Below are 12,899 nucleotides of genomic sequence, written 5' to 3' on the forward strand. Positions count from 1 at the left end.
TGTGTGTGTGTGTGTGTGTGTGTGTGTGTGTGTGTGTGTGTGTGTGTCACAGAAAATCTTCAGGGGCAGTCAGAAACCTTGAAGAATTACTGTCTTTCTCTTGAGAATTCTCTGGATTTATGAAATTCATTGTTATAGGTTCCTCAACATCCCCTTCCCAGCCTCCCCCAAGCTCTGTTACCCCTCAGAAAGAGTCTGCTTTTTTTTCAGCCAATTAACCCCTTCTCTGTGTATGGCTCTTTCCATGTTTGCTTCCATTTTCCCTTAATTCTGTTTTTTCTCTTCTCTATTTTCCTGCTGATTTCCACGTAGGATGCATCACTGTCTGTCCCATTATGTTATTGTGAAGGAATCAGGACATTCATTGCTTTCCCATGGGTAGTATTCTACAAACCAACTGTGTTTTAGTTGGATGCTCTCATAGATCCCTTCCCCAATCTACCTTCTCCCACTCTATCATGTGTTTCCTAATGTTGTTTGCTTTTATGTTTGTTGATTGTTCTGATGTCCACAGCTCAGCTTCCGTAGTCCTTATCCTACCCCTGCCTCTTAGGATCATAATGTGAAATTCTTTTTCCACATAAAGATAATAAAGATATTAATAATAAAGATATTATTAAAAATACAAGTACTTTGGAAAAATAAATAATAAAGAGGAAACAAAGAAGGCAAATGCTGCCCTAACCAAAAAAAAGTGGTTTGTAATATGGAAATAACGGGAATCTTAGAGAAAAGTAACTCTGAAATGCTAACGGTCCCACTATTCAAGGTATAGTCTCACAAATACCCTAGATTTTAGGAAATCAGATTTTTAAAAGATAAAAGAATATATGGCTATGATTCCACATCCAGAGATTACATTATAAAAGTGGCTCCAGAATAATGGGAGGATCTCAAAAATCAAATTCTGATGAGTCTAACTGAAAACATACATGCTCACTCCTACCAGCCTTGCCATTAGGTGATGATTTCTTTGGCCATTTTGATGTATAAGTAAAGGAAAAAAGGAAGCGATTGCACAATAATCTCTGATTTTAAAAGTAGATATAAATAAGACAAAAGAAAGGACTGAGAACTAACATCAAATAGGAGAATAATGGTATAGATTCAAATATCATGTTAAGAATGAGCTGAGGTTTACCAAAATAAAAAATACTAAAGATGATCTCAAAAAGGCACTTTTACAGTAGACATGTTTAGAGCAAGAGGAACAAGGAAGAATTAGCTCATAAGCTTGAAATAGATAGCATAATGTTAACAATTACAGAACTATTCAGATTGATATTGTGCCTCCATCTTCTCTATGAGAATTACACTTAGACTGAAAGAAGAGAAAACAGTGATAAAAGAATTTTAATCCCAAAGTTAAGTGATAGTAACTTACAAAAATTTAAATGAGTCCAAATATCTGGATCTGAAAGAATATTAAGGTACTGAAAGAATATATAGGTGCCATCACTGAATTGCTTCAAATAGGTCTTCCAAAAGCTTAAAAAAATGGAAGAAGTTCCCAAAGACTAACAGTGGCAAATTTACTAAAGACTAAAGAGTTTGAAGTTAATTACTGACAAATCCTTGATAATAGCTGGTTCATGAATACTTAAAGGAAAATGGTGACTGTACCAACCAGAACACATTTTTAGAGCAATCATGCCTAGTTAATCTAATTCCTTCTTTTGGAAATCTAAGATTATCCAGATTGAGGAATGCTGTCAACAGTGTGTCTGGACTTCAACAAAACATTTGCCAAGACCTCTAGTAATATCCTCATGAACAAGTTGGAGAAATGTGGGCTGGGAGACAGATGGACTGGGGAACTGGCTGAATGGCTGTACACTAAGACTCAAAAAGGTAGGATGTTTCTAGCAGCATGCTAGAAGTCTTTGTCTTTGGATGTTCAATAATTATATCAGTGATTTAGATGGAAATAGAAATGGCATGTTTTTCACATCTGAGGAAGACACAAATGTAGGCACGATCAGATCAAGTGCTACTTCCCATACTTCCTATATTCCTTTCATGATCGTCTCCATTTGTCAATCTATTCCAAAAAATATTTTCTATTTCACTTGCATAGATTATGTATTTATCTATGTATATATTGTTAATTTCCAGTTCAGTTCAACCAGCATTTAACAAGCACCTATTATGTGCCAGGCACTAGGCAGGGCACTGGGAATACAAACACAAAAACAAAACTGAGGGAGAAACAATATCAATTTCACCCAACTGATTCTTAGTTATGCCCTCTGAAGCAACACATATTAAATCAGAGCTGTCAAACACATGTCTACATAAGGTCCACAATACTCTTTATGTTTTAAATCAGATTAAAATGTAATTAGGAAATATTTAACAACATAAATTAATAAAAAAAATATATAAACATGTAGTTTTTAAGTTAATAGGCAGCCTGCAAAGATATGCATGTATGGTTTAGAGGCCCCATTTCTATTTGAGTTTAACACTACTGGACAAAATCTAAACCCCCTTCATCAAAGGAGCCCTTAAGAAACAGTACTATTTAAAGGACTTTATCATAATGCTTGCAGATAAATACAGTAAAAAAAAGAACCAGAAGATATTTGTAGTTCCAGGTACTTTTCTAATTTCTGGCTTGTCTTGTATATGAAAATGTCCATTTTATTTGGTTTTTAAGTTCAGAATTTGTTTTAAACTGTTCAAAAAGAAAAAGAACTGTTGTGGAGTAGGAATAATGAGATTTACATTCTAGTCCTTGCTCAGCTATCAATTAACAGCCATGAAACCTAGGGAAAGTCATTAACTCTCTCTGGTGTAAGTTCAGTATGTGACAAAAAATGAGATGCAGCTATAGGAAAATTAATGCAACCTTAGTTACATTAATGAAAGAAAAGCATCCAAAATAGATGCCATCAGATGACATTTGGGAAATTGTGCTAATAAAATTATAGAATGCTAGAACTGAAGTAGACTTTATAGACCACTTACTTGAAACCCCTAAATTTACAAATGGCAACTGAACCCCCAATGAAGAAAAGTGAATTGCCCAAGGTGACACAGCTAATAAGCAGAAGAGAAGGGACTATGACCCAGGACTTCTGATTTGTTAGATTAGACTAATTAGATTAGTGATTAAATTAATTCTGTGTGGTTATAAAGGAGATAAATGATTGAAACATAAAGGTAGATTTCAGCTCATAAAGAACTTTTTAACAATTAAAGTTGGGCAAAAAGGAATAGGAAATATTTATAAGATAGTGAGCTAAAAATGTTCAAGCAGAAGATGGATGACTTTAGAGTAGAGAGTAAAGGGGATCCCTGGAAGGGATTGAAGAATAGGACAGACAAACCCTAAGGTTCTTTCCAACTTTATGATACCATGAAAATATCCAGGCATTTCCTACATGTTTGCCTCAAGGACAGCCTACTGCTTCCATACTTGTGCAAGCCCCCAACAGTTAGAGAAATGAAATACAGAATCAGAGACTGTCTGAGTTGGAAGGAACTTTAACAGCTATCTAGTCCAGCTTATATCTGATCAAGAATGTTCATTAGTCCATTCCTTGAGAACCTCCAGTGAAAGGGGGATCCCACTGCCTCCCAAAGTAGCCCATTTCACTTTGGGATAGCTCCAAATGTTAGGAAGTCTTCTGTTCCATAAGTACTATATTCACCTCTTACCATTTCTACTCATTGCTCTTCATTCTGTCTTCTGGGGCCAAGCAGAACAAGAGCAGTCCCTCTTCCATAAAATAGTCTCTTAAACACTTGAAAACAACTATCATGTCCTCCACTGAGTTTTCTTTTCTCTAGGCTAAGTATGCCTTTTTCCTTCAACCATCTTCATATGGCATGATCATGAACCCCTTCACCATCCTGGTTGTACAGCACATCAATAAAAAAAAAATTCACTTAGAATCTGCTCTACTTTAGGGACTCCTTTTCAGTGACAATGTTTCAGTTCTGAGATTACAGGATAACCTACTCAACTGCTCATTAGAAACCATTCCTCACATTCCACTTCATAACTGCATGGAGAGCTATACTTACCATCCATTGATCATGAGACAATGCAAAGGATAAGTAGCCTTCATTAGGTCCACTCATTTCAATCAGTACTGAATTATTTTCTCTCTCAAAGGAGAGAAAGAAACAGTGGTATTCGTTCCCTGGATCACAGTTCACAGGATTCCTGATACAGAACTTTGTTCTCCCACAATTCAATGTGCTGAACTAGACAAACAGAAAAAAAAAATTTTAATGATCAGAAAAGCAGGTCACTGACAATAATATAACAGACCCTCCATTGAAATGACAGTTTTCAGAAGAATGAGTCTTCCTAACAAAGAACCACCAGATAAGAGAACAAAGATGCATCCAGATTGACTAACCTAAATTAGAAATAATCAACATGATAGATTGTGAACTTTTAGCCCACAATTAATTTTAATGAAATCCTTTGAAATTGCAACTGAAATTGGCCTGCAATTATGTCAGTGTTATAAAGTCCTCTTCAATCCACAAAATGCCTGTTTAATACTGCTCAGGAACAAAGTCTCTAATAAACTCTGATACCTCCTTTGTGTAATTCTGAAGGCATGTTTAAGATCTTTTTTTTGTCTTTACCTTAATATAACTCATTATTTTACAGGGATGAACTAAGGAAAAACTCCAGTGAACATCTATAACTTGTAAGGCCCACAATCATGGAATTCAAGTGCAATATAAAAATACTGCAGTCTGAAATAATTATGATGAAAAACATTCAATTAGTTGGATACCTATTTTTTAAGTGACAAATGGGGTAGAATGATTCATAAAGAAAAAATATCTCATCAGAGTACCTTAAATGTACAAGCTAAATCTGACAAGATCTGTTGTCAATGACCCTGTTAATATATTTTTTAAATAGAAAAAACACCAGATCAGCCTTACTTTAACACTATGAGCATCTAAAATTTTGTTAGTAAGGGCATTTCTTCCACCACCACAGATCCAAATCTCTGTATAACTTATTAGCTGATGCTTCCAAGAAGTACCGTGGCAAAAATCACTTTTTTAATCATTCCCTTACAAGTGATGTGGGGTTGAGCTCTTCTGAATTTAGCTAGGATGGTCTTTAGACAACATATTTTAAAAAATGAGTGTATAACTAGACTCATACCCAAAACATTTCTAGCCTAGTCCAAGGTCAACTACAAATAGAGTTTATTCATTAAGAGAAAATTATGGAATCTAAAGAGTACTAGCCTATGAGTTAAAAAACCTACATGGATTTCTAGTCTTTTATTCAGTTTGGAGGGCTACATCTTAGGAAGGATACTGGAAATCTTAAGACTGTCCAAAGGATAGTAAATGAGGATGCTGAGGGGAGTATTTGGGGCTTAGCTTGGAGAAAAGAAGATAGTATGAGGATATAATCAGATGTCATCTTCAAAAATCTGAAGGGTTATACTCTTCATTGTCAAGGGAAAATCAATTATCTAGACATCTACTGGAGCTTTCAAAAGCAGAGGAGTTAATTTCTTCATTTGCCCTAATAATGATTCCATCCTTCAAAAGATAGAGGCATGAACAAAGGGAAACACTGAATCTGACTCTCGCCAAGGAACCTTTTGTGTGATGGAAATAATAGCAATTTTGTGGGAAAGTAATCACTCTCTCCTAGAGTTTGGAAAGGCAGATTTTAAAGGGTTCAAAGGAAGAACAAATAGGATACCATGGACTAAGTAATATTTTAAAGGTGAAGTCATTGATGTTTTTGACATTTCCTCAGATCAGATGATGGCAGTGCCTACATCAGGGGTTGAGGACAACTAGATGCCGATTCATCTTGCTTAAGGGAATTTCTTGAGCACCCTATAAATAGGAAAAACAAGAAAGACTACTAGCAATGAGGACCTGTGAGCTCTCTACTACATGTGCTCTCTCAGCTTGAGCTAACTGCCCCCCTGAACTCTATATATACTTTGGGGAGAGTATCACAAATCTTTTTTTGGGGTGGGGGGAACAGGTAGGGAGGATGTTTCATACCAACTGTTTTCACATTCCACCTTTGTATATACCTCTGTCTAAAATCTACTTAAAGCTCGCTCACCAAATGATTCTCAACTGATAATCTTGGGAGGAAATCATGCCAGAGGGGGGCCCAAGACAATGGTGTTAAAGAATTACCCTTAACCTCTCAAGAGTACCCCTAGCATACTGTGGGGCAGGGGAGATGTAGCCAAGCTCTGGGGACCTCATTAGTCTGTGACAGCAGGACACTCAGAGCTTATATGGGCATAAAAGGATAGGACCACTGCTTGAAATGAATCAGATGATTTTTAAAAAATGACATCAGATTGGTAGATTCAATGAGCCACTTGTTTCTCAATCTACTTCTGTTTTTTCTTCCAAGAATGATTTTTGCACTTAAAATGACAGATATCGTCAACAGGGAGTTGATATCCAAGATAAGTAAGGCTACAGTAAGAGAATAATACCTTAATGAATTCATATCATCTAATTCAAATGAAATGTCCCCAAGCACTGAAAGAACTTGGCTATTTGGTCAGCTTCATTTACCTAAGTACAGTGACAAGCACATCAATCATTTTCTTGAGCAAAAACACAAACTACCCTTTCAGAATCTCTCTGAATAGTGTCATTATACTTTCCAACAGAGTACCTGGAATTTTCTGTACTTTATTTTGTGAGCCCTAACATTGCTTGATACTTCCTTTAAGTCTTTTCAAATTTTCCTTACAATACCAAAAAAAAAAAACCACTATCATAAACCAGTATTTCCACTTAATTATCTCTTTCTTTCTTCACATTGGTCAGCTACGTACACACAATTACCAGATTTTTTTTTTATATTGGATTTCCCAGAGAATACAATTTACTGAGGACAAAGTCAGAAACAAAAGTTCAATATATACTAAAATATGCTGCCCCCAAAAGTGACAAGTATTGAAAATAATGTGGGTGTCCACTGATTATGGAAAAGCTGAATAAACCATGATATGTAAGTTAACAGAATATTGTGTGATAGGGAATTATAACTATGAAGAATCCAGGAAAACCTAGAAATATTTTGTGCACTTGTGACTCATGTTAGTGACAGTGGTCACCATCCTTTCCTCCATTTCCCCCTCTGTCTCAGGGGATTTAATTTGTCATACCCTGTTACAACAATTAACATATTTTTTAGCCTAGAGGCAACGCGATGTCCCTTCAGTCAATATAATGTCACATGAAACATGTGGTTTCAACTTCTGCCGCTTTATGGAGTTTATATTAAATGAAAAGTTAGAAGTACAATCACAATTACTCACAGAACCTAATTAGGAAAATCGTTAGGAAGTGGTTTGGCTCTTTATTTCATAAAACAACCTAACCCTTGGCCTTTTTATACTTGACGCAAAAATTCAAGTCACAAAAAACATTTGGGTAAAGAACAAAGATAGTCAGCAGAGATGTGCAGAAGCCAGCTCCAAAACACTTCTGAGAGTCAAATGTTAAATTTTTAGTGTGAGCATCGACAAAATCAGCAAATGCTACAAATTGGGGCATGATGCATTGTTTTATGGAATGCAATATGCAGAACCAGAAGAACAGTACACATAATGATTATAACAATGTGAAAGAAAAAATTACTCTAAGGAAGCCTAACTCTGGATAACTAAAAAACCATTAATGGTCCCAGAGAACACAGGACCAAACATATCTGTCTGCTTTAGAATTTGGTGAGAGCCATTTTTTTAGGTATTTGGAGGTCTTTAGGAGAGAGCTCAAGACAGTCACTGCTTTCCCTCCGCCATCTTGGCTTTGCCCCTGTACCGCTTCTTACCCCCCAGAACTGATTACTTCCTTATAACAAAGAGAAAAAGTAAAGCAAATAATCTATAGTGATCTAGTGTGGAGGGGGTCTGTGAGGGCTGATCATTACACATATACTCAGATGAGATCACTATAGATTATTTGCTTTACTTTTTCTCTTTGTTATAAGGAAGTAATCAGTTCTGGGGGGTAAGAAGCGGTACAGGACTGTCTTGAGCTCTCTCCCAAAGCCTTCCAAATACCCAAAAAAATGGCTCTAAACAAATTCTAAAGCAGCAGAACCCACAAAAAGACAGAGTGAAACAAATTTCCAGCCAAAGACAGGCTGGGTGGTTGATCGGGAAGGTCAGTGGGAAAAGTCTGTGACTGCAGTGAGAGAGGAGCTAGGTCTCAGCCACAAGTCTCGAGTGCAGCCCAGGGCTGCGGCTTTTTCCCAAGCTTTTGGCCCATAGACTGAGGGGGAATCCAGTGGCTGAATAGAGGGGGATTGCAGGGATCTCTTTGCCAGTGCTGAGGCAGGAATCTCTTGTTTTACCGATGCTTGGATCTGGGTCACAGTTCTGTGGGGCGGTCCTGGGGTGAGGAGGAACGCTGGTGTGGTAGAGCTTGTTGTGGTGGTGGAGAGAGAACACCTCACCCCTTATCATAGCACTTTGGAAGAACTGAAAATTTACAGGTCCCTTGAAGTACCTCTGAAAACAGTTGTACAAACCCCCGAAGCTTGGGACAGTACACTCTTCACACTGGAAGCAGATTTTTACCTTAACAAAGAGATTAAAACTCAAGTAATTGGCTGAGATCATGAGTAAGCAGTGCAAAAAGAGTCAGACTATATTATCTTACTTTGGTGACAAAAAAGATCAAAACGTACAACCAGAAGAAGACAACAAAGCCAAAGCTCCTACATCCAAAGCCTCCAAGAAAAATATGAATCAGTCTTTGATTCATATCAAAGACCTTAAGGCCTTTGAGAGCTCAAAAGGGATTTTGAGAAGCAAGTAAGAGAAGTAGAGGAAAAGCTGAGAGTTCTGCAAGAAAATCATGAAAAACAAGTCAACAGCTTGCTAAAGGAGGCCCAAAAAAATACTGAAGAAAATAACACCTTAAAAAATAGCCTAACCCAAATGGCAAAAGAGGTCCAAAAAGCCAATGAGGAGAAGAATGCCCTAAAAAGCAAAATTGGCCAAATGGAAAAGGAAGTCTAAAAGATTACTGAAGAAAATACTTCCTTAAAAATTAGAATAGAGCAATTGGAAGCTAGTGACTTTATGAGAAATCAAGACACCATAAAACAAATCCAAAAGAATGAACAATTAGAAAACAATGTGAAATATCTCATTGGAAAAACAACTGACCTGGAAAATAGATCCAGGAGAGAGAATTTTAAAATTATTGGACTACCTTAAAGCCATGATCAAAAAAAGAGCCTAGACATCATCTTTCAAGAAATTATCCAGGAAAACTGTCCTAATATTTTAGAACCAAAGGGCAAAATAGAAATGGAAAGAATCCACCGATCTCCTCCTGAAAGAGATCCCCAAAGGAAATCTCCTAGAAATATTGTAGCCAAATTCCAGAGTTCCCAGGTCAAGGAGAAAATATTACAAGCAGCCAGAAAGAGACAATTCAAGTATTGTGGAAACACAATCAGGATAACACAAGATTTAGCTGCTTCTACATTAAGGGACTGCAGGGCATGGAATTTAATATTCCGGAGAGCAAAGGAGATAGGATTACAAGCAAGAATCACCTACCCAGCAAAACTGAGTATAATCCTGCAGGGGAAAAAATTGTCATTCAGTGAAATAGAGGACTTTCAAGCATTCTTGGTGCAAAGTCCAGAGTTGAATAGAAAATTTGATTTTCAAATACAAGACTCAAGAAAAACATGAAGAGGTAAACAGGAAAGAAAAATCATAAGGGACTTATTAAGGATGAACTGTTTACATTCCTGCATGGAAAGATGATATTTGTAACTCATGTGACCTTTGTCAGTATTAGGGTAGTTGGAGGGGAAACAATTATATGTATGTATAAACAGATATAGATAGATAGATAGATAGATAGATAGAGGGCACAAGATGAGTTGAAAATGAAGGGGTCATATCTGGAGAATAAAATTAAGGGGTGAGAGAAGAATATGCTAGGAGAAGGAGAAAGGGAGAGGTTGAATGAGGTAAATTATCCCACAAAAAAAAAAAACAGAAAAGAAAAGGCTCTTACAGTGGAGGGGAAATAGGGGAAGGTGAGAGGAAATGAGTGAATCTTATTCTCATAAGATTTGACTTAAGGAGGGAATAACATACACACTCAATTGGGTGTGGAAATCTGTCTTACCCTACAGGAAAATGGGGGGGAAGAGGAAAAGAGAGTAGGGGAATGATAGAGAGGAGGGCAGATTGGGAAAGGGAGTAATCAAAAGCAAATACTTCTGAGGAGGGACAGGGTCAAAAGAAAGAATAGAATAAATGGGTGGGCGGGATAGGATTAAGGGAAATAGAATTAGTTTTTCACAGCATGTCTACTATGGAAGTGTTTTGCATAACTGCACATATATAACCTATATTTAGTTGCTTGCCTTATCAATGAGGGTGGATGGGGAGGGAGGAAGGGAGAAAATTTGGAACCCAAAGTTTTAAAAACACACTTTAAAAAAAATGTTTTCACATGCAACTGGGAAATAAGAAATACAGGAAATGGGGTACAGAAATCCATCCTGCCCTACAGAAAAATCGAAAGGGAAGGGGATAAGAGAAGGGGGGGAGAGATAGAAGGGAAGGCAGACTAGGGGAAGGGGTGTTTAGAATGCATGCCATCTTGGGGTGGGGGGAGGAGCGAGATGGGGTGAAAATTTGGAACTCAAAATCTTGTGGAAGTAAATGTTGAAAACAAAAAAATAAATAAAAATTACCATAAAAAAAAGAAGCAGTACAAGGGGCATAACCTGAAATGACAATGATTAAAAACAAAAGCCATTAAAAAGGTTTTTTTTTAATGATACTACTTACCGATTTTTTTAGATTGGTGATGGGACTTGATGTAGGTGAAGATACTGTTGTAGTTTGGGACACTGTAAAAGGATGTGCATTTGATGGGGAAAGAATAGGGCCACGAATCTTTGCCCAGTAGATTTTGTACTTCTCAACAACAGTGGCTCTGAAATATCATATTCATAGTCAGAATATACTAAAGACCGATTATGCCTTAGTGATCAAACAGCAATTTTATGAAGCACCTATCAGAATAGACCAGGCATAGGCAGGCACACATAGTATGCTGTTACTAATATCTCTGGGAATGACAGAAGACAAATCTTGGAGCTCCCTTATACTGTCTCTCCCCACCAGATGAATGACTTCTTTCTCTCTTCTTTTTGTATCTTCTTCCTTGCTATCTTTTCTTCTCCTATCCCTGAGCAGTACTTAAGCTTTTAGCATTTGGGGTCAAAATTCACTGAGAATTGTCCCAATTACTGAGAGCCTAAGATTTGAACTATTCACTTCATATTAAGTATATCATTCTTCCATGGAATATGCACTGCAAACACATGCAAGCAGGAAATTAGCTAGCTGAAAGCAGCTGCAAGTCCTGCCTTGGGTCACACACCCTTTCACAAGTTCCTAAAATATACAAGTGAGTGTTATTATAGATTGGGGAGTTGTAGGGTGGGGGAGACTGAAAGATTCAGTTCACAGCTTTTTGGCTACGTATTGCCTCTTATAAATGGGATAAGGAGAGGAGAGACCACAGGTGATCATTTTTTTTTTTACAAATTATATGACTTTATAATGGAATATTAACACTCCATAAGAAATTACTAAATGAATGTTTTCAGAAAAATCTGGGAAGATTTGTACGAACTAATGCAGTGAAGTGAGCAGAATGAGAATAATTTATATAATGATATTAAAAAGAATAAGAACTTGGAAAAACCTGAGGACCCTGATCAATATAATAACCAACTATTATTTCTGAGGGCTGATGATGAAACCTGATACCTCCCTCTTGACAGAGAGTTGATGGACTAAAGATGCAAAATACGACACATGTTTGGACACAACCAATGTGAGAATTTGTTTCGCTTGACTATGTATATTTCTTCAAGGGTTTTTTTTTTCATTTTCCAATGGTGTGGGGGGAGAAGAGATTAGAGGAAAAAAGAAAGAAAGTAAAGAAGGAAGGAAGGAAAGAAGGAAGGAAAGAAGGAAGAAAGGAAAGAAAGAAGAAAGGAAAGAAAGAAGAAAGGGAAGGAGGACAGAAAGTAACACAAATAAAAGGAAAGAAGAACAGAAAGTAACAGAAACAAGCAGGACAACTTTCAAGGGTACAGGGTGAACGTTTTATACTTTAAAAGAAAAGCAAGTTGTACATACTAGAGATCTGCAGCTTTGTATACAATCCTCAAATGCCCCTTTTATTTAGTGTTTCTTAAGAATAAATTTTTTTAAAAGTTATACAATACTGCAAAAGAATCTGTTCCAAACATTAAATTTTAGGAAAGCTATTTGATATCTTAGAAAGCATCTAAAGAAGGGCAAACAGGATGATAAAAAGTCTCAAGATCAAGCCACAAGAGAAGTACTTGAAGGAATCAGTATGTTTCATGGTGGCAGGAAAGGTTGGAGAAGAATAATAGCCATCCTTCAAGTATGTGAAGGGCTGTCATACAGAATGGGAACTAGACTTATTCTGCTTTGCCCCTGACAGAAGAATAGGGGTCAAGGTGGAAACTGTGAAAAAGTAGATTTTAGGGTTATATAAGCAAAAATTTCCTTATAATTAAGGTTGTCCACAAAGGGAAAGGGCTGCCTTAGGAGGTAGTAGGTTCCCTCTCACTTTAGGCCTTCAAGCAAAAGTTGGATGATCATCTGTATTGAGGTATTGTTCAGGGGATTCTCCATCAGGTACAGATAGAACTAGAAGTCCTCTGATATCCCTTTCATACCTGAGATTCTATGACAAATTACTGGTTAATTTGTGGTCTTTTAAATTAACATAGATAATAATAACATATTTGTTTAGGTTTTAGTCCCTAGACTATATGGATTGGGATCTCAAATGATCAATTTCACTAGTGTAACAATACTGTTAGA

The 12,899-nt window shown here is 36.8% G+C and overlaps 1 protein-coding gene across 1 annotated transcript in view; it reads right to left on the reverse strand.

The window, feature by feature from the left end:
* Window positions 1–12,899, reverse strand: part of FRRS1 (ferric chelate reductase 1) — a 76,756-nt gene that overhangs the window by 34,989 nt on the left and 28,868 nt on the right. The window contains exons 6-7 of the mRNA XM_027868277.1: window positions 10,815–10,962; window positions 4,033–4,215 (exon numbers count right to left, since the gene is read on the reverse strand). Coding sequence (XP_027724078.1) covers window positions 4,033–4,215; window positions 10,815–10,962 — 331 coding nt within the window. The remainder of the gene's footprint in view (window positions 1–4,032; window positions 4,216–10,814; window positions 10,963–12,899) is intronic.

This window comes from Vombatus ursinus, unplaced genomic scaffold (assembly GCF_900497805.2).
Source record: "Vombatus ursinus unplaced genomic scaffold, bare-nosed wombat genome assembly UNPS02014787.1, whole genome shotgun sequence".
Classification (NCBI taxonomy): Eukaryota; Metazoa; Chordata; class Mammalia; order Diprotodontia; family Vombatidae; genus Vombatus; species Vombatus ursinus.